This window comes from Falco rusticolus, chromosome W (assembly GCF_015220075.1).
Source record: "Falco rusticolus isolate bFalRus1 chromosome W, bFalRus1.pri, whole genome shotgun sequence".
Lineage (NCBI taxonomy): Eukaryota > Metazoa > Chordata > Aves > Falconiformes > Falconidae > Falco > Falco rusticolus.
The window spans coordinates 7,186,052-7,207,675 of NC_051209.1; the positions used below are offsets into that span (position 1 = coordinate 7,186,052).

The 21,624-nt window shown below is 38.6% G+C and overlaps 1 protein-coding gene across 1 annotated transcript in view; it reads left to right on the top strand.

Moving 5' to 3' along the window:
- Positions 1–21,209, top strand: part of LOC119140822 (methyl-CpG-binding domain protein 2-like) — a 40,507-nt gene extending 19,298 nt beyond the window's left edge. The window contains exons 3-7 of the mRNA XM_037372459.1: positions 321–458; positions 10,561–10,651; positions 11,398–11,575; positions 18,439–18,579; positions 20,736–21,209. Coding sequence (XP_037228356.1) covers positions 321–458; positions 10,561–10,651; positions 11,398–11,575; positions 18,439–18,568 — 537 coding nt within the window. The 3' untranslated portion in view covers positions 18,569–18,579; positions 20,736–21,209. The remainder of the gene's footprint in view (positions 1–320; positions 459–10,560; positions 10,652–11,397; positions 11,576–18,438; positions 18,580–20,735) is intronic.
- Positions 21,210–21,624: the final 415 nt, after the last annotated feature.

Genomic DNA, 21,624 nt, shown 5'->3' on the forward strand with positions numbered 1-21,624 from the left:
GACATCTGATTGTGAAGCTGTCTCTTTTCAGAATGTAAGTCAGTTGAACAATTAACATATATATTTTAACAAAAGATGGACTTTCAAGCAGTTTGATTCTTCCCAAGAAGGGGAAAAGTGTGGAACCAGCTAAGTGTTACTTTTTTAAAAATTTCTTTTTAAAATGGAGGGCTGCAAAGGTTAGTTAAGTGCAGCATTTAAAGGAAATCTTTACTTCAGAAAAAAGCCTCGGTAGAAGAGGGTGAATCCAACATTAGTTTGTGTACTTTTTATGTATAATTTTTGCTAATTCTCTTTTTTCTTTTTTTTTTTTTTAACAGGGAAAACCAGACTTAAATACAACTTTACCAATCAGACAAACTGCATCAATTTTCAAACAACCAGTCACCAAAGTTACCAATCATCCTAGCAACAAAGTACGATGTGATCCACAACGAGTGACGGAGCAGCCACGACAGGTAAGAATCAATCTATTTCCATTGTTACTGCTCAGTAAGTTGTGAAACAAGCTGAAAATGTGCTTGTTTTCAGATGTGCTTCAATTACAGATGAGAATTCCAATCTTGAAGGTTACTTATAGGAATGTATTTCAAAAAATACAGAAATAACAGTCACATCATATGGAGATTCATAGTTCTTAATCCAAAACTTCATTCATATCTGATTACCACATTCCTCTTGAAATTCAGATCTATGCTGTACTGTCACAACTGGACATCAATTATAAAAAAATAAAATTGTTCAGGTGCAGCTTCTTAATAGAAGTTTCAATAAAATACACAGTTCTCATCAAGTTGTAATATCTCTTTTATATAGAAGAACTTTGCACAAAATCAATAAAATATTGTATTTTAAATCCCTCTTTTTCACTCTACTGCTACTATAAATTTAAACTACGGTAACATCAACTCATCTTACACAAATTCTTCTTTTTAGCTGCTTTTCTTTATGTCAATGACAGGTCGCCTGTTCACACAGTGCTTTTTTAGTTTTGTATTTTATGGGGAGGAGGGATCTGAGAAGAAATGAGAATCTAGTTAACGAATGAATAATTGGGTAAATAATGTAGTGTATATTGGACTGAAGTATTGTTTCTAAGTCTGACATGTCTTTTGAGGCATAGCATTATTACCATCAAATTGAAACACCTTATTCTGTTTTAGGGGTGCAGGGATGAGAAGAAAATGCAGAGGCATGTTCAAATTTTTGTACACTCATGTCACTAACTTTTAACAACATTTCCTTTGAAACTCAAGCTGTCTCTAATATTGCACTTTCAAACATCTTGAATGCTGTTCTTGTAAGAAATAACATGAGCAATTTAGACTCTGCATCCTCTAAATTCAGGTGAGAAAGAAAAAGAAGAAATATCGAGCCATATTGGATCATTTTGTTGAGATGTCTTTCAGCAAGATTTGAAGGCCTCAGCTAACCTCACTGTTGGTCCCATGAAGTTCAGCAGGGGCCATGTAAGTGTATCACATTCAGATCTAAAAGATGCATAATTGCATGTGTCTATTGATTCTCTTCACATTCTTTGGGTTTTCCTGTTGAATTACTACACTTTGTGTGTCAGGAATTTCCTTTTGGTCATGTCTGCTGAACCAGTAATAATCACCAAAGCATATGAAAATTATGGCACCTTTGTGGCAAGAGAAATGGATGCCTTAGCAATTCGTGTCTTGATGGATTTAAAACCATTTCATGCTTGCCTATTTCCTCCCTGATTTCTTTCTTCCAGAATCTTTTCTTCAGATATATAGTGACTGAAGTCTTTGGGAATGCATCCCTTATCTTTTGAGAAAGCCTATTTTGCAAATCCTTACCGGATAGTCAATTTTCAAACCTACCCAAGTTAAATCTTTGCTGCCTTAAAATAGGTTCTAATGGATTAAACTATAGCAAGATCTTCAAGAAATCGTTGTCTGCTGATCACTATGTCGGCATTCTTTTTCAAACTCCTTTCTCCAAGTTTGCAACAGTGCATCTTCGGAAGAGGACACTAAACAATAGTCTTACTCTGTATTGCCATACTTCATTTGGAAAAAATGCTAGCTCTGATCACACTGAATGTGGAATAATTAATCTTATATATCTAATAGGAAAGCAAATCTTGGTGTGCCTTACTCTTGCTTTTCTTCAAGCTAGATTGCTGCTTTGAGCTGTTTTTTAGTTTGTCATCATTCTGAGTAGTGATGATTGACATAGGTGGGAGACTTGGGAAAGGAGAGAACAGATTGTTACATTTGTTTTTACATAAAATTTGAGTTGTTTTCAGTAAAATTTTCATTAAAAAATCTGGAACAAAGAAATTTGCTCTAGGTAGTATACAGTCAGTTACTGTAGAATCTTAAGCAAATTGACAGCTTTCCTAAACAATTTCCAGTGATCTGGTTTCTTTACGCACTGATTTCCGTCATACAATGAACAATATTGGTTTGGTATTAGTAATAACCAAAAGTATGGAGAAACTGCAGACACTGAACATGTATCCACCCTTCATGTATGCATACATAGATGTACACACATGCCCATTGTTTGAATATAGCATGCAGTTCATTCCAATGTTGTACTCACTAGCTGGAGCATAAATATTAATAGGTATGATCTTTGCCTGGTTTTCAAAAAGCAGTGATTTTTTTCTTGATAGGATCTGTTGAGATAAAGTAGAGAAGCCAGGGTGAGGACAGAAGTTGCTGGAAAACTTTGTTCTTAATAAAGTTTGCACCATGTAGAGCACCTGTTGCTTGAGATACAACTGTTGGACAAATGCGACCTTGCAAATGTATTTGAATTCTCTTCCCCTCCAGATAAAGCCTCTATTTTCCTTACATAAATAACCCCTATGTGTGACACTGTCTTCTCCTTCTCTCATACTCAGGTGTGCAAACTTTTCCGTACACAGACTGTAAATATATCAGTGTTGGATATTTAAGTGAATGCTGAAACACCGACTACATGGTCTATTTGTATATAAAGCTTACTCAGTTACCACTTCCTTCCAGTGTTATTCCTCCCTGTTTTCTTCAATCCTTGGCCCAAATCCCTTAAGGGATTCTTGCTTCTGTAGATATCCATCTCTGAAAGCTTTATCTGCTTATATCTATTGTATCTCCCTCTTCAAAGGACAGTCTAACCAGAATTCCCTGAAAATTCTCTTTGGCCTGCCTGCTTCTGTGAAGATCAAAATAAATGAGTACTGTAGTTCCTTTGGCAGTCAGTAGGTTTTTTCATGACCTGAGAGTGAGAAGACATGCCTGTTGGTGTTGGCAGGGAACATATTTGGCAGCAGCTCTTCTTTTAAGCAGTAAACCATGTTGGAGTTCTTGGAAAGATAAACTAATCGCAGCTTGCTTATGATCTTCGTATAGGTAAATCTGTCAAAGCAACAAATCTTTGTGGCAACTGCTGGTTCCATATATTCAGCATGCTAGTTTGTGGCATGCAAGAAGTGTCATGAGGTTGTCCAGGCCTTTTTCAAGCAACAGCTCTGCAAGACAGCATTTTAAAGCTTTCAAAGCCATTCTTAAAGGTTTTATAGGTTACTGGTTATCAATCAGACTGGAGAAATTTACCCAAGAAAAAATGGAAATGTTCTGAGAATCCTGGAAGTAGGCTGTGTCAGAACTTGAGCTGTGAGTGTATGCATGCATGCTCTGAAGGGTCAACTGGTACTCACTAGACCTCTCTTCACTATCAGCCTTCTTCCTCTGTGTGGCTTTTGTTCAAATACCAGCACCAGTCAATCCACTGAGATTTCGCAAAGTCTTCCTATCTAATCAAATGATAGTAGTATCTGTAAGTTCCTAAATAGCAAATCTAATAGCCTCAATTGCTGTTTTCTTCAGAGTGCTTTAACATCTCTTTTTGAAGTATCAACCTGCACAAAATATTTTGATAAAAATGTTTTGATAAACCGGTGTAAGAAAAGGAATCCTGAAAGATTGGTAGTGGGCCCTGCAAAGAAAGGAAAAAAAAACCCAATCAAAACCCAACAAACTCCTCGGTTTTAGCCTCCTCTCCACTGTTAGAAGATTTCGATAAGACATGATACATTCTTGATGGATTTAAGGGTGATGATTTACATTTAAAAAGTCAGATTAGCATTGCTGAAAAGGAAACTGGAATTAATGATGACTTAATAAATCATGCAACTATATCTGTCATCTTCCTCTTAGGTGGTGTTGAGTACTGTCTTAAAATCACATTTTCTCCCTCCTTCCTATTTTGCAAACAGGCCACTAGATGTAGCAGTTCTTTGGGGCACGTTAATGCTCCACCTGTGCATCTGGATTTGAGTATTCCTCAAGTGTGAAGTGGGTGAATGTGAAGCAGTGGAAGTCCGGAAACTATTATAGGCAGTAAATCTTTTATGTAATCTCTTAAACTTGAGTTACTTGCCTGTCAAGTGTTCTTGACAGTACCTAACTGGATGAAATTGAATGGTGCTGCAAATCAAACTTTCTCATGGAAGTTTGTACCCTCACTCATGTGGTGCCTCCAGAGGGTCCAGGTCCCTGTGTCCTATGTAGAGCACTTACCCTCTTCTTCGTCTGTTAGAGCTTCTTGGTTCACACTGTTCCATGCTGATTGACCATTTCCAGGGTAAATCCAAGACTCGTTCATTTTCCCCCGTGCCCTAAATGTGTGGTACCTGAGACACTGCTTTGGGAGAACTCTTGACTCCTGAGGACCCACTGATCACTAGTTAAATTGGGTTTACACTGTTGGTAGTGGTGGTAGGGATATTTGAAACCATACTAGTAAAACTGATGTTTATGTGAGTGGTAATCCGGTAAACCAGTGAATTTGCAAAGCAAATCAGTATCTTCCTGATCCATTTGGCTTAAAACATCCCACAAACATACCTCAAGTGTTTAAAAGGACATCCTTCCCTTCAAAGCTCATTTTGAGAAAATTGGACAGGCAGTATTATGTGATCCAATTCCTCTAGTTCTGTGACAGACAACCACCTTTAAAAACCACCTTAGGATAATTCTGAGGGTATTTTCTTTTTTAAAATGCCTTAGGATACAGCTGATATATTTACTTATAATCTATTTGTAGGCCAGAAGTACTCTTTAAAATTGATTTGAAAGTCTCTTTTATAAACTTACCATCATATATATTTGCAGTGGCTTGTATTGTAATGGGTTATTGAATAGGATTATATATGACAAATTAAATCTGACCATAGTCATTTCATAATATATATGCAGTCTAAAAAGCCTACTTTATGAGAAAAATTGCAGGATGTCATTTTATGTATGTCTTCTTGTGAACAGTTCTTAATAAGAAAGGCATATTTAGCTCTTAGCACTTTGTATTTTGTCAAATAGATGTGACTTTTTTTTCCTGTGGATCAACTTAAAGGGTTAGAATCTAGAATTCAAATAGGGTTGGAAAACTTAAGCTTCTTGGTTAATATCTATTAGAATTATTAAAAAGAGGGATGGAAGCAACCCAATGAGATTTAAGTTTCATCTCCCTCTCCCAGGCAGCTAAGGGAACACTGAAATTTTGATTGGCTGTTATGGATGCTGCAGAGCTGAGCAGCTCAGCAACTGGATATAAAAAGAGGAAAGAATTTTTCTGATTTTCTGCAGAAATTCTCATGCTTTTTAAATTCTTTCATGGAGACTTTGAAAAGACCTCTCTTTAATCATATCTCCTTACTTAACTGCCTGCAATGTCATTTGTTTGAGCAGTTTCCCGAACAGTAACTGGCATTCTGGTCTCAGCCTTTAAAACACATTTTAAAACGTTACAAAATTGCAGGCTGGCTGTGTCTGCAGTACAGTATAGATATGTTGACTGTGCTTTGTGTAGACTAACTTTTAATCAGCTTGCAGACCAGTTTATAATGCACCTGCAAACAGCATGGAAATACACGTGGTTGCAGAGAGCTAGGAAGATGCCAAGGCAGCTCCTGGAGCTGTGACTGTGCTGCTAAACTTGCTGTGTCCATCCTACTTCTGAATTAGATGGTAGCTTTTTCTGACTGCTGCTGCAAGTTAAGAGTGGATATCTGTAGTTGTCTAAATAGAAGAAACTACCTCGGTAAACAAATCTGTGAACTCACCAACACTGGAATCATTGTCCTTTCTTCTGTGTGTCCAGTCAAGTACCTCAGTCTGTTGACATCTACAGTATTTTCAATACTCTCTAAATAGTAAATGGCAGAAGAAATCTGAGGTTCTTGTTTATGTAGAAATCAGTCACCCTCCAGGAATGTTTGAATGTTAAGAACACATGTGCTTTTCTTTTAAAAATAATAGAATTGGAATGGATTTCTTTCTAGCAAAAACTTCCTGTAGGCTTCCTTGAGCTTGAGCAACTGCAAATAGACTTTTATTTATCTAAGGAAAAGGAGCGAGCAGCTCATAATATGTTTGGTGGTTCTTGCAATAGAAAGGCTAATCTATTGTTTCTTTGTTGTCTGAATGAGAAATAGTTGCTTAGGAGACTGTGTTTTTTGCAGAGATTACGGGTTAGATTATAGTTCACCATTAGTCACAAATAGTTTTTCTTGGACAAGAAACAATTATGGAGGAAGCAATATTTTATAATTCTCCAAATAAAGAACCTCAGAAGCACAGTTGTGGTACAGCTCTGCCATTATGGAGTTTCAGAACAAGGAAGTGAAAATTCTGCTCCACCCTGGGGACCTTGGCATTGCATTCCTATGCTGCCTCCTCTGTCACAGGAAAAAAAACAGGCTTGCCCTCTGGAGAGTAAGTTTGAGAGATAAGGGATACATTTCTTGCTCAGCAGGAGATTATTGCATAAGAGGTCACTTTTGACATAACGCGCATTGATTAATTTCCTAGGAAATGGAGCACTTGGCTGATGGGTCTTTCTGAATCTAAAACACTCCAAACATCAGTAAATGAAGGACCATGGCTTTAGTCTCTTTTTGATGTGTGTTCCCTAACCACTGCTTCAAGCTAAACTGAAATATAGCCATTTTTCATCGTCCAGCAGGATGAATACCCATAACTGAATCCTCAGAACGATTATTCATTTTGCATTAGTAGTGAAATACCACATCAAAACAATGACAAGTCTTGAAATCCAGTTCTTCTCCCATTCCTTCCTCTGCTGGTTCCATCAGGATTCTCATTACTGAATAACAGGTTCTCATGTCTGCTAATGCTTCTTTCCTTGGGGGCATGTATCTTGCTTTTCTGTCTGTACCAGTGCATCTTCAAGCTGAGAAAAGCACAGGCTGGAGAGCTCAGTCCATTTTATGAGGAAACCTCTGATGGTGAGATGCTGTAAGGTTATTATGCAGAAGGTGGCCTCTGTGGCTGGCAGTCATCTGTTGAGTTTGGCTGGCTGTAGCTGCAGACGCTTGCATTGTGTGAGGGGCTGTTCCTTGTTTTACAAAGTCCAGCAACGCTCTATGGCTGCTGATGCAACCAAACTAGATGGGATTTGTATGAATTGCTCCTAATTTAGGAGCCTGTTTCTCTGCTTAGCGGGGCACAAAGCCTGTGAACCCGAACTTTATTTTCTCTTTTTCTATTCCCAGTCTCACTAATGGTGAGAGAGCTGTAAGTTAAATAGTGTAAGCTATGTTTAGGGCTGTACCTCGGAGGCAGATATTCTGCACATCAAGACTTGCATGATCTATTTCGGTTACTTCTGCTGCTGTGGAATGGTTGCATCTTCATCATGTAAGTGAAGTAACACAAAAGCTGTGTCTGAATTTGTATTTAGTAGCTTCCTTCCCTCTCTCACCGTCCCTTAATAGCTATTCCTGGCACAGCTGATAGGGAAATACTTGTCCAGATCTGGTCCAGCTCAGAATCTTCAGTAAAAACCAAGAAAAGACACAGGGCTTCAGAGGGAACTCGTAAGAACCCAGAGAGGGTTGGAAAACAAACTTCATAATAAAACTCTAGGAATGCAGTTCATTTCTGGGCAAAAAATTAGTAGGAGTGACGTGTGCAGTCTCGGTGGTGATCTGGGGAGGTGAGAATTTGAAGCACAGTCATTGTCATTTGCAAATAATTATACATAATGGTGCTGGAAGCTTTGTGCTAGGAAAATGCTTTGCTTCAATCTTGTTTCAGCAAGTGTGTCTAAGTGCCAGGTGCTTTCTTCTACCTGATGCTGACCTCAAAAGTCATCTGAGGTGTTGCTAGTTGTACAGACTTTTCCCTGCCTTCGCAATCAGTGCTTAAAGAGCTGAGCGAGTCCTGATCTTGGAAGCTACACCCAATCAATACTGCGCTACACTTCCCAAATCTTCTAAGCTTTCATATGTGCTAGTTGTCCTTCTTCAAGCACTCTCTCCCACGTGGGGATTTGCATTCCTAATATACTCTCTATAACCAAACCATTCTCCCGATTCCTTGTCCCTCTGTGATGTGTGCTGGGTTGTTCCCAGTAGGGACCTGAAGAATCAAACCCCAGTAATGTTTGATTGTATTTGGTGATGTATTTGCTGCTGAAGACCAGTTCATTTTATCCCGAATGAACAGAGCTGTTCTTATGTTTACCTGTAGCATATAAAAACATGGCTTGGATTTGGGGTTGGTGGGCCTTTTGCTTATCTCTAAAAGTTGATGAAATGCAGAAGGAAAGGAGAATGCAGGGTGAATTCTTTGAACAGTGGAAAACATAAGTAAGCTTTCTAGAGACTTTGTCAAGATCGGAAGCTAACCCAGTGACAAAATACTGAATTGATAAGATTTTACTTTGACATCATTTATCTGAATCCTGATATTGCTTTTAGAGTTTGGCTAGCAAGTTGCTGGTTTTGCCTCTGTAACAAAGGATTTCTTTAGCCTTCTAGACAGCTTTAAGGCACTGCCACTCTGTCCACAGAGCTGTAAGGACCGCTGTAAGACACCTCAAGTGATTTCTTGGGGTGGGGGCTTAGCAATAGTGGTAAACAGCAGGAGGAAATGGCTGGAGGTACTAAATATTTAACATTCAACAAGGTAACGGAGGTGCCTTGATACTCAGCTAACAATGTAGCTCAAACCTGGGTTGGAATGTTGAAAATTAATACTAGTTAAGAGTGAGGAGTCAGTTTACAGGAAGCATTTGAAGTTTAAGTGGCTCTAGTAAAATGAGATGCAAGTGTCAACAGGTATTTTCAAAAAGCTGTCAAATCACGGAGATGTCAAGAAGGTGTGAAATGTAGTCAGAGTTTGTAGAGCTTACTTAGGTGAACCTGTGTGGGCTTTTTAAACCACTTAGATCTAAACTCCATTACAAATGCGTCCTGTTGTCCAGAGAAGAATGCTTAAATAAGTAGATCTCTATAAAATGACATAGTAATCTCTCAGGCAACACAAGTGTCATTCAACTGATTTATGAAGCTGTACAGACGTGTTGTGGAGAGTACTGCATTTTTCTTAGCGTAACTGTATGTTTTATTTTCAGTCAGTAGTATGCTTTTAATGCTAAGGTAGATGTTCTTTGTTGTGTTTTTCTTTGACTTTACTACCTCTGTAACTGAAAAAAATGTGGGGTTTTTTCTGAATAAGAATCACTGATGTACAGTGATACAGTTACGATGTTGTGTGACTGGCACTTTAGGTTCCACAGAAGATGAAAGAGGATGTGCTAGTGGTTTCACTTCAGGTTTTAGAGCAGAGTGTGACATTCAAAAGCCTCATCTTAAACTACCGCTTCTGGTTACACAGCTGCAGCAAAGAATTTCCTAGGAATGAGAGTAACTGCCTGTCTAGTTTTATGTCTCAGATTTTGCAGCTATGAAAAGAAAGATATTTTTTTTCTCCCCCAGAAAAATAAGAAAAAGTGCAGGAAAATCAAACTATTTCTGAATGCCCTTTCCACAGAAAATTGCAGAGCTACGATCTTGCTTACCTCCTTATTAAGATTTTTTGTTAAAGGTAGTTTCCCATGGAATGGAAATCAACTTTTTAACTAGCTTTCATCACTATCTTGTTAAATAGAAAGGCCATTTTAAAAAACAAGTGTGGCTAATCTCCAGCCCAGAACTTCAGGATGAATCTTCAGACCAGTAAGATAGCAGTGAGTAGGGAAATCTGTATCACTGGACAAAAGTCTCTTAGGTCAAGAAATAGGTTTCTGTGAGAAATGGAAGCATACTCCCAACTAATAAACAAAGCAATAAAAAGTAAAATGAATGTGAATTTAATTCACGTATCTTCCAAAAAGTGGAAAGATTTGATTCTGTTTCCAGATAAGTCAAGAGATCTATGCAGTGTCAGGAAGGGCCGGGTCATCAGGCCAGCATAGGTCTGAAGTGGCATAGCTGCTGACCGGCGTTGGTGTTGGTGCAGCTGGACTGCTCTGGCGTGCAGAGCTGTCTCCAGGGTCTCAACACACGCTGCATAATTCTGTACAAGCATGTTCTCCATGGCTGAAACTCCATCAGCAGATAGGATATTACCTTTCTGGTAGCTTACATGACTGCCAGGTTGCTTGTTTTGTAAGCTGCTAGGCACTGTCTTTTATTGTTTGAATGCTGTTTATTTCCATGAGCTGATTTAGTTGTTTTTTTTTTTTTATTATTCTAATTATTTCTCATGAGCAGTCTTGCTTTCTCTTTTTCAGCTTTTCTGGGAGAAGAGGCTACAAGGCCTCAGTGCATCGGATGTCAGTGAACAAATCATAAAATCCATGGAACTACCTAAAGGTCTTCAAGGTATTGTGGTCACTTGCTGCAGTTGCTTCAGATCCACAAAATTGTTTGTGCTTAAAAAGGATGGAGTTTTTGATGCTCTTAAGTTTTCATTTTGCAGTCAGATGAAGTAAACTTGAAATTATAAGTGTTCTTTGCTGACAAAATACCTCAGTCTCCAAAACTGTATTTATTTTTAGTTAATTTATGTAGTTAATATAAACCACACTTCAGAACTGCACTGTTATTGGTGAAAGTTGATCTAAAATACGTTCAAGTCATAGTTCAAAGCTAACAACTTTGTTATACTGCTTGGGAGATTTTCTTGGGAATGTTAGTGTTGTAAAAATCTCCAGTGTTCATTTTCCAGAATTGATTTAATACCTTGTCATGTTAAAGCAAAGGCTGTGCTGGTGTGGATTAATACCATGAAGCTGCAAAGAAACTATTTCAGTATGTGACTGATAAGTTTGTGATGTGATCATCTTGATTAAAAAATTGATGATGTTGTAAGTGTTAGTGTAAACAAAAAACGTAGCCCATTTTAGAAATGAGATGCTTTTTGCAATACTGACTTAAATGTAAATGAGAACTGTGCTATTACAAAGCCATTGTTAAGAACTTGCATTTAACTGTTTTGATTATACAATCGTGTATCCAGTGGCAGTTATATTATGAGTACGCATAACCTTTACAAACTGAGAAGAGCTCCGCCACTTGAAGTTACGTAGGGAACGTGAATGGTAACTCTTCGGTTATCTTTGGTTTAGGAGTTGGCCCAGGTAACAATGACGATACCCTGTTATCAGCTGTTGCCAGTGCTTTGCACACCAGTTCTGCACCTATCACGGGGCAGCTTTCTGCAGCTGTTGAGAAGAACCCAGCCGTCTGGCTTAATACATCTCAACCCCTCTGCAAAGCTTTCATAGTCACAGATGATGACATTAGGTAAGTTTCTGGAAGTCTTCAGTAAAACAAAAAGCAAGTTCCATTAAAGTAGATTCCTTCCTGGCTCAGTGCAGTCCTGGAGATAAGGGAAGTGTGAACATTTTTCTTGTACCTGTTGATTAGGTCACCCGCTTAGAAAAATGAAAAACCGTTTTCTTTTTTTTCTTTGAGGCCAAAATAATGATAGAAAATATTCCCCAAGGTATGAGTCCTAATTCACATTTTCTTTCCCAAGATAGAGCCCTAAACATTAAGCTATAGTCATAATCCGTATTGGCTTTCTTCCTTCCCTTTTCTGGTTAGATCAAGTAAATTTGTTGTTCTCTGTTAAAAAGTAAGTACTTCAACAAAGGAGAATAAGAATATCCCCCTATAGCATATAGTTTTGCAGCTAACACACCCTCTTGAAGTGGGAGATTGGGATATGGTATGAAGAGCACAGATAGATCTGTTCACATAGGGGCAAAGGTTTTGTTTTTTAACAGCTGTACTGTTAATTTTCTTTTCAAAGAAAGATTCATTATTTTTGGGGGTACTAAAAGCAGGAGCTTCAGCACTGAATTTCAAAGTTAGGACCGAGTGAAGAGAGAGATTTCTTGTTGCATTGACTAATTGCCAGAGTGTGGCAAGACATGGGACATAAGCCTGTCATCCGATATATTTCTTTTTAGCATTGCTTAGCATGAATCAGCACATGGGATGAACACTGCCTCGAGTATCACATTTTTAGTTAATTCTGGATTGCATAGGGAATCTGAAGACCAAACTTGGATCTTGCAACTTAGTGCACTCGGCACCAAAGTATACTACTAACACAGTCTTTTCTAAGCCCTAGATGGCTAGCTGAAGCTTCTGCAAATCTAATGTTAAGGTATAAAATTATCCAATTTCCAGTGCTTTGCTTAGGGATTTACTTTGCTTTATTTTCTTAAACGTTAACTTGAAATGCTTTCAAAAGGTAAGCTCTTCTTGCTTTGTTAAAAAAAGTTACAGGGCAGCATGAGAAAATTTCTTAGCACGTTTGACAACGTTTATTATTTATTTGAAACAAAATTCCTTTTTTGTCTTATCAGTCATTCAGCTGTTTTTAAAAAAAGTAAATAATGAATTAGAAGTCAGTGCTGGCAACTCAGGAAGAACACAGATTCTGAACTGGAGAAGCAATACCTCTGTGAATATGCTGCCAGTTCAGTGTCTCTTCTGATTCATGACTTCCTAGGCAGCTCACCACCACCAAAAGATTCTTGGAAGTTACTTTTTCATACTGTTTGTATGAAGCTGACTTTCATTTTAAGACCATCCAGAAAACATGAAGAATTAGTATCAGAATACAGCACTTGTTATCACTAAGGAAAGCAGTACAATTGCTTTCTGAACTTACATAAATGGTATGGAAAAGGTTGTCATTGGGGATATCTGGTCAGGTGCCAGCATATATTCTTTAGTACTACAGATTCTTCAGGGAGATTATTGCAGTTGTTTATATCTACTAAAATAGCTGTCAGCTTGACTCATGTTTAACTTGAAGTATTCCTGGTCATGTAATGATGGTAAATCTCTTTCATAGTCAGGGTAAAATGCAAAATTTTCTCTTCTGGTTTAGCATTCAGTGGGAAAACTTTAAATAACCTGCTATAAATGCATGGTTAAGAAACAGCCATGCTTCCTGATCACTAGGGACAAACACCTATTTTTTTTCTCAAGTTGTGGCATACACCTGAATAGTTCTGCGCTTCTTAATGCTAGTCCTGTGAAGGGTAAGTATGTAAAATGAGTGTGGTGTGGTTCTCCGTGGTCTTTACATCCAAATCTTAGCCTCCCGAGGCAGGCTTTTAGAATTCCTTGTTAACTGTCTTCTCCCATACTGAGTCTGTGAGATCATTTATCTTGAGACCGCTGCTTTGCAGCTTCTTTCCTGACGAGCATCTAGTTAAGTTCTTTGCAACTGCACTATTGAGTTGCCTTCATTTCCATCAAGGGCTAAGACTGACAACCTTTGTGTCTCTGCCAGATAAATGCTTTAACCAGTTTCTCTCTTTTGGGATGAACTGGGGAATGGTATCTTCTGCAAATAACAAATAGGTGGATTGTTTTTTCCAGTTATGCTTAGGTGGATGAAATTTTGCAATATATTATAAAAATAATTTTTGACTCACAGCTCTGTTCTGCTTCATAGTCTAGTCTGTCATTCTTTTCAAGTGTCTCTCTCTTGAGTGGGATTTTCTAAAGCTTACCATTTTCAGGGGATTTCTTTTCCTAAAGCATGTAAGTAGTTTCTGAAAAATCCCATCTTGCAGTTTTCAACAGCCATTTGTCTTGCTCAGTCTAGGTCCTTTGCTGAGCAGCACCCAGTAGGTTTTGTTCCTGGGCTTTCTCAGCTATCTTGACATTTCAAATAGCATGGTAGTGGTACTTCTGCTTTTTCTTATGGGTAGTCATAACCTGTTAAATTTACCAAAGCATAACAATTAATGTAGTACTGGCTGTAATCTGGCTGTGTCATGCTCTGCACAGTAGTGGGTAAGACAAAATAGCTGTTAATCTGTCAAAAAAACCTGAAGTTGTATTTACCATGAGACAGCAATGGAGAGTAATTAAAGTTTAATGCTCTCTAAGGTTTTTTTTGTAATGGATTTAATAATGTCTGAATCCATATGAACATACATTCATACTTAACCTGTATGAACCTTGATCCAAGCTAGTCAGCTGTAGCTTAGTTCCTCACCAGATTCCTCAATACCCTATACAAATCTCACGTTCCGTGTGGCAGACCAAAGCCACAAGAACTATAATGTGCCAGAGGAAGAAAATGAGATCGAGAGTGTTTCCACAGTCTGAGCTTTCCTCGGGAATAAGAAAATTGTAAGGTAAAGTGATGCATGTTGCAGAGAGACAAAACCCTAAATAATCCTTATCAATCTTGGTTATGAGATACACTGTATTAAATTTGTCTCTAGATCTGGGGGCAGAAAGTTTGTCAGGAAAGCACAGTAACTAGGCACGTGGGGATTTCTGTAATTACCATTTAGAATAGGCTGTCTTTACAGTGGTTAATTTCTGCTGAGATGGGAGGAGGAGATGGGAAAGATGTGTTGGAAGTGATGTGTTGGAGAGGCGTATGTGTGTGAGGGAGTTAGCAGATGCCTCTAAACCTGAGTTTAATATAATACAAGAAATACAGTCAACATAATTCTCCTTTCAGCAGTGCATCTCAGACCTGGTTGGTGGAAGACTTCTGTAATGCCTGCTGCTGAGAAGCTCTAGAGTATTTTTTTCATAAAAACAGAGTACATGTTACTGTAAGCACTTATGGTGATGGTTCTTGATTAGAGTGTCTCCAAAAAATACTATATTTGAATGTGCTGGAAGAGCAGGGAAAGAGATATTACTTTCCCCCTGACACAAAGGGAGGTAGAGCTGATGTTCAGACAAGCACAAGTTGGTTCTGTGGATTTTTCCCATCTAATCTGAACCCATTTTTTATGTTGATGACAGAGTAGATATTGCTGTGCCAGCACATAAGGACCTAAATCAAATGGAGCCTCAGTAGATTTAGCAATATAAAAAAATGGTGGGAGAAGCCAGAGGGGAGGTTGGCACAGTATCGTAGTTGGATTTCATACAGTACTGTGGAATCACACGTCTTTAAAGCATGCACACATCAGTTAGTTCTGTGGGCTAAGAAGAGTACAAGTAGTGAGGACAAATAAAATCATGCTAAGCATAAGGAAATCATCTGAATCCTGTTGTGTCAAGCAGTTCTCCACTGAAAATAAGGTTGGAATTGGAATTAGAGGCTTGTGAATTTCTGTGTTGGGAATAAAGTGTCTTTAATATTAGCTTGCTTTCGAAGACAATAGTTCTTAAACTAAAGGATGAGGCTTGTGTCTTGCTGGGAGGAAGGCTGAAAAGTGCACGTGGCTGGGGAGCTGCTTAGCAGCAAGTGATGCAGCTGAGGAGGTGAGAAGGATCAGCACAGGCTGCAGGACGGTGCCAGGGAGCCATGGAGGTGAAGGGCTGAGGGCTGGTAGCAAAAAGTGGGCACTTGTGTGTGGCTGTCTTCCCTGGCAGCACTGCTAACCCTGCTGACTTAACGGGCTAAAGTAGTTTTACTTAATGCTATCGTGATAAACTAGCATAAGAAGTCACATGAATCAAATTGAATGGAGCTACTCCTAAGCCCTAGAGTTTTATTTAGTGTTAAAGATGAGCACTTCTTATTAGTAGTGTTTTCTTGCTGTTGGCTCTTAAACATTTGCTCTTGGTAGTTCCTGTGCTTTAAAAATCGTATTACTTGTATAAAGAGCTATGGTTTTAATACTTAAAAACCGTTTGCTAGAAGACCAGACCCTTCAGGACCGGGAGTGGTGTGAATTATTTTTTGGTTGCTGCTCCCTGGTAGATCAATTAGCTGGCTGAAAACTTGGAAATGAGTTAACTGGCAAAAGCTATGTCTTCCTGTGAGTTTGGGAAGCAAGACCTAGGAGTAACCTCTGGAGAAGGTCACGTAGACCATGAATAGGGACCCTGGGCCCTTAATAACAGAAGCTGGTCCAAGATAGAGAAAACTGACTGTCACTTCTGTGTATTGTGAGAGTTAAATACTCTGGTTCTATGTCTGAGGTGGTAGGAAGGGGCTTGTCACATCAGGATAATGATTCCGAAATTGAGGACAGGCTGAGGTTATGCTTCAGCATGTTTTTTTTTTCAAAACTTCATCAGTATAGTGAAGTGTGTTTAAAAGAAGATCTCAAATAAGGAGCCTAATGAGGTGGTAAAGCTCCCCAAAGTTGATATATAAGATACTTGCTGGCCTTTATGTTAGATTCTGTGCCTGGACACCAGACTCATTGAAGAGCAAAGCAGGGAATGACCTTGTAGCCACAAGAAAGAAGGAAAAGGTGTTCCAGAATAACTTCTTGTGTGCTTTCTGTGAAGTGTATTCTGTGATACACATTTAGGTTATGAAATATTCACAGCCTGGAAGGGGCCTCCTTTCTCTCCCACCTCTGCTGTTCATGGCTCGATTCAGGTTCCTGAGTGGGCAAGGTTACCAAAATGCCCTGTGACTTTTTTGACAAAGGGAGGATTGCTGATTTCCCATATCTTCACTGGCTATGTGATACTTCAGGGCTTTTCCAGGAGATACACTTAAAACGCCCAGTGACCAGAACCGTGTTCAAGGAAAATCTACCTTTCATTCTTAATCCATTCTGTGTAAGAGTAGGGAAGTGTCCTTCCTGTGTTTTAATTTACTGGAATTTTCTTTGCACTCTAATGGAAAGCTTTATAAAGATACTCCAGCAGCTTTCTTCTTCTGATTTGGTCATTCAGGCACTTTTTAAAAAATGCTGTTGTTAAGTGCTCGTAGTTACCATCATAGCTCAAATTAGCCCTGAGTAAGGAACCACCAGGAATCAAGGGAAGGGATCTGCTGGTGTCAGTGGCTGTAGTCTGAAGCCTGTTGCAATGAGTTTGTAGGTTGGGGACTGTGGAAAGATCCCACTGTCTTGAAGCCAAAAAGGGGACAAATAAATTATACTTCAACTATTTATTTTCCAGTGTGCAGTGTATTCCAACAGTGTGATGGTGACAAGTTTTTAGTACTGATTTTTTTTTTTAATTGTATTTTAGTTCATGTGTGCTCTTGGAATCACTTTCATTCAATTAACAAATACTGAATTTGCTACCCTAACTTTTATTTCTCCTTTGTCACAGGTTCTGCAAAAGATAAGGTATCTTTAGTTTTGTTCAGTTCTCTGCCCCAGGGTTTGAAAGATCACTCTAGGCATTGAAAGTTAACAGCTCTGGGACAGTAAGCTGTATATTGAAGACAGAAAACAAGGATAGAAAATACCTGGAAGATAGAAGACAAGTTCTGTACTGACCTGCTAGCTTGTTTTGTTGTGTTTTTTTTTTAATTCTTTTTGCTATCTCTGTAAGCAGACAGCCTCCTCTGAAGTACTTGGGGAGGGCTGGTAGTGGTTGCAGCTATAGAACTGAATAGCTTCAGAGGCTGTTGCTCCTCAGAGGCTTCTGGCTTCTGTGGAGGTTGTGGGATATCACTCCTGCTCTTCTAGGATTTGATGTTCTTTCTATCTGTCCTGCCATCCTAAAGAGCCACAGGGAGTTTGTGGCACTAATGAATGTTTTCCTGTGCCTGCTTCTGATGAGTTCTGGCTATTTTTAAGTGTGTATTTTGTTTAAAGGTTTTCTTTTTTGGAAAACATAGCTTGATAGAACAAGTGGATTTTCATGTAAAAAACACCCTGGGTCTGATGCAAAATTTGTGTTCTTTGGGGAAAACCTGGAAAGAGGACTTCTTGTAACATTTGAAAGCTAGATACTACCTTCTAAACTAAACAATGAATCAAAATATCTTAAATTTGTGTTGATATTGAGGTAGTATTTTTGAATTAACTTTCCCCAAGGAAACAAACCTTTGTTTCAGCAGAAGCTGCTGCCATCTTAAATGCATCACTGACTAGCAGATAAGACTGAATAGATAGGTAGGAGTAATTAAATAGATAAATGGAAAGAGTAAATAAATGGAATCAGTGAAGGTCCTTGAGATTCTTCCTCTGCACACACGATGCTCCACGCCTGTCAGTGTTTGAGGCATTTGTACAATACCCTTAATAAGATGCTGTCACTTTTGGTCAGCCCTGGAGGGGTCAGGTACTTGCACTAGACAATCATTGTAGGACCCTTCCAACTGGAACTATTTTTTCGTATTCTGTTCCAAGTTAAAATAAAAGTTGAAAAGCCAGTCCTGAATAATTTATGCAAATATTATGCTCCCAGCCTACTAGTATACTTGAAGGAGTGATGTTTCTGTGCCTTCTTCCCTTTTCTCCTTTCAGAAAACAAGAAGAGCGGGTGCAACAAGTGCGTAAAAAACTGGAGGAAGCACTAATGGCAGACACTTTGTCACGAGCAGCTGATACAACGAAAGATATAGACGTAGAAATGGATAATGGAGATGAAGCATAAAAAGAAATCAGGTGAGTCAGTTCTCCTGGGGGCACAAGGAGATTTACCTGTCTCGGCTGCTGGCAGTGCCTGGGCAGTCAGTCGGTGGACAGTAGTGTATCACACACCAGCAGTCCTGCTTTCTCCTCCCAAGGTGATAGCTGCCTTGCTGGTGATAGCAGCAGATATCTGATAGCAGCAGAGCACTAGGGTGATTTTGCATCTATAGATGTGAACATCCTCACAGTAAATGCTACACAGATCACCTGGGAGGAAAAAAACAGTGGTTTTCATCCTTCACAGCAAAGACCCAGTCTCTAGAAACGATTGCAGGTGTGTTTTCTGGCACTTCATACTTGTTGTAAAACTGGGGTAAACCAATCAAAGTAACTGGCCTTTTTCTGTTTGGCAAAATTTAATTTTGTAAAATTGCATAACAAGTTCCTGAAACTTTTCTATTTAATTATAAATGGATAATAGCACTACCAATTAATTTTCCAAGGCATCTTCTTGTGTCTTATACCTGTTTTCAGTAGTGATCTGTGGGTTTGCCAAACTTTCTCTAAAAAATTTTTTTTTTTTTTAATCATCTGCAGAAGAATGGTAATTCATCCTCTTGTTTCCACTGAGTGCCTAGTGCTCATTTATGAAAGTGCACAGCTTTTAAGATCTGACCTTTTCATAAGCAGTTAGCTGAAGTTTTAACAACTAAGAATTCTGTCTGGAGATGGTTGTGTAATTTTAAAGGACTTCATTTCTTTTTTTTTTTTTTTTTTTTGTTATGAAGTTACTACCCACAAGGGGAAAGAATATATGTATTTCCTATTTGGCAGGTACAAAGGAGTTAACTTTTATACAGCTATGAATACTGTGGTAACCTGTAGACATAGGATGGAAGTTTCCAGGCTGTGACCTGCTTTAGCAAGGCTGCAGAGCATTCATACTGGCATTTGACCTATAGCACAGAGTGGTAATTATAAAAGAAGGGTGTAAGCCGATAAGATTTGCAACCATCAGCCAGGTATTATTTTTGCACTTGGTATCTGGACTGCACACCAGGTTACTGCTTCAGATACACGGGTGTGTTGCTTGAGTAAATTCTTATTTACATTTTAAAAACAAAATGTATTTATAATGTACCAACCAGCCCCTGAATATTCATGTTTCTAATGCACAGTCATTTTTATTACTTACAATGTCAGTGCAACATAATTTTGATCTTTAAGTTGTGGACAAGAGCTATTTGCCAGTGTTGTTTACCGGCCACTTAACAGGCCAGTAATCTTGATGTTTTCCAGGCTACTAGAATCTTTCAATTACTCTAAATTATAGCTATTTACTCTTAAAATCTTAATCCCTGAGTGTTTCTCCTATAAAACTCTAATTATGGATAACTTTAAAGGAAGGCAAGAAAGAACGTTGTTTGAAGATGTGACGTTTTAAACCTTTGCCATTTTATAATCGAATTGTTTTGAATTTTTTAAATTTAGCATAAAATAATTTTTTCCAATGGAGTCATAAGGCTATTTGTAGAAGTGATTCTTTTTGCACTGGTACTGTGGTTCTCTGCGGAAATCAGTTGGAGCAGTAGACCTTGAGTTTCATCAACTTGTGAACTCATCGCCTATTTACGTGTACACAGCTAGTGCCCATGCAAATGAATGCGTGTTGGTTATGTTCTATAAAACTGCTTTTTTTCTGCCTTACTGGGTTTAATTAGAGACTTCAACAAGATTTTTGAGTAAGTGCTAATGTAAAATAGCTTGAAAGATGCAAGTTGGTGGGGTTTTTTTTGCTTTATACATACTAATGTTCCAATATGATCTTTTCATATTGAGAAACTTTTCCTGTACACATTATGCTGTATTTAAAAAAGAATTCAGAAAGTGATGTAAGGCCGTGGGTAATGTGCCAGGAGGCTGTGTGGTGCAAGAGGCTGGATGTTAAAAGCACGTTATGTATGCAAGTTGTGCTTAATGAAAAACTAACTAGGCATCTGCGAGACTCTTAACAACTGAGCAGCTACTTATGTGGTATTAATTTTTTGGTACCCACTTATGAATTATTTGTGGTGCGATCTTAATATGGAGCTGAAACACAGCTGTAGCTGCTCCAACAAAGTCGTTCTAATTGCTGCAACCATCAGCCTGTACTTTTCCAAAAGGGGTTATTTCTTTCTCTTTTACAGGTACTTCTAACTGACTTACCCCAGGAGGAACTTCCGAAAAGACAGAGGCACTTTCTCCTTTGGTCTTTCGTTATAAGAAGAAATGGACCCATGCACATTTATATAGCTTTCTAATAGCATTAAAACCAATGCCTTTTTTAGACTCCTATTTTTGATGTATATATCTTATTTGAAAAGCAACTTTATTTTGTGTCCCATGACTTAAAGTCCTTTTTTAAGTATCAAACGTCACCCTTAATCTAAAGCTGAGCTTTTGATGCCAGGTTGCAAACCTACTGGAATTATATTGCCTGTACTAATTTTTTTTTTTCCTGTGGTTTTTGGTAAGAATGGATCAGGAGAACAGAATGATTTCCCAATTAAAGATTATTGTGACTCTGTATATAAACAGATTTTTATACCTATGGGTGAAAACACCTGTACATTCTTCTGTCATCACTGTAAAGATAAATAAATGATTATATTCCAAGCAGCTGAAAAGCTGTTGTGTTGTGGATAGAGTCGGCATCCCTGCTTATATTTCAGTGTTCCCTTGGCCAGATAGCGAGTCAGCTGGGAGAGGCATTTATCCACAAGTACTGTCTTTGCCCAGAGCACTGCCTCAGGAAATCTGTCTGAACTCAGGAGCAGGCGTGGATTTTTCAGCCGAGGTGAAGTACAATTGTGTATTTCCTCCGAGAAAGGTGACTACTAAAAATAAGTAGCCAGCATGACTCAACAGAGTTCTGCTTTGAGGTCAAAGTGAGACTGTCGAGAAAAAAGTGTCTTCAGCATAGCTTGCAGCGGGTGCCCAAACTTGGGCTTGTTTCTTTCTACCTAGACAAAGCAGGGAGGACATCCCTTGCAGCGCCCTAGGCCACCCTGTTGTTGTGAAGTGAGTAACTGTGCA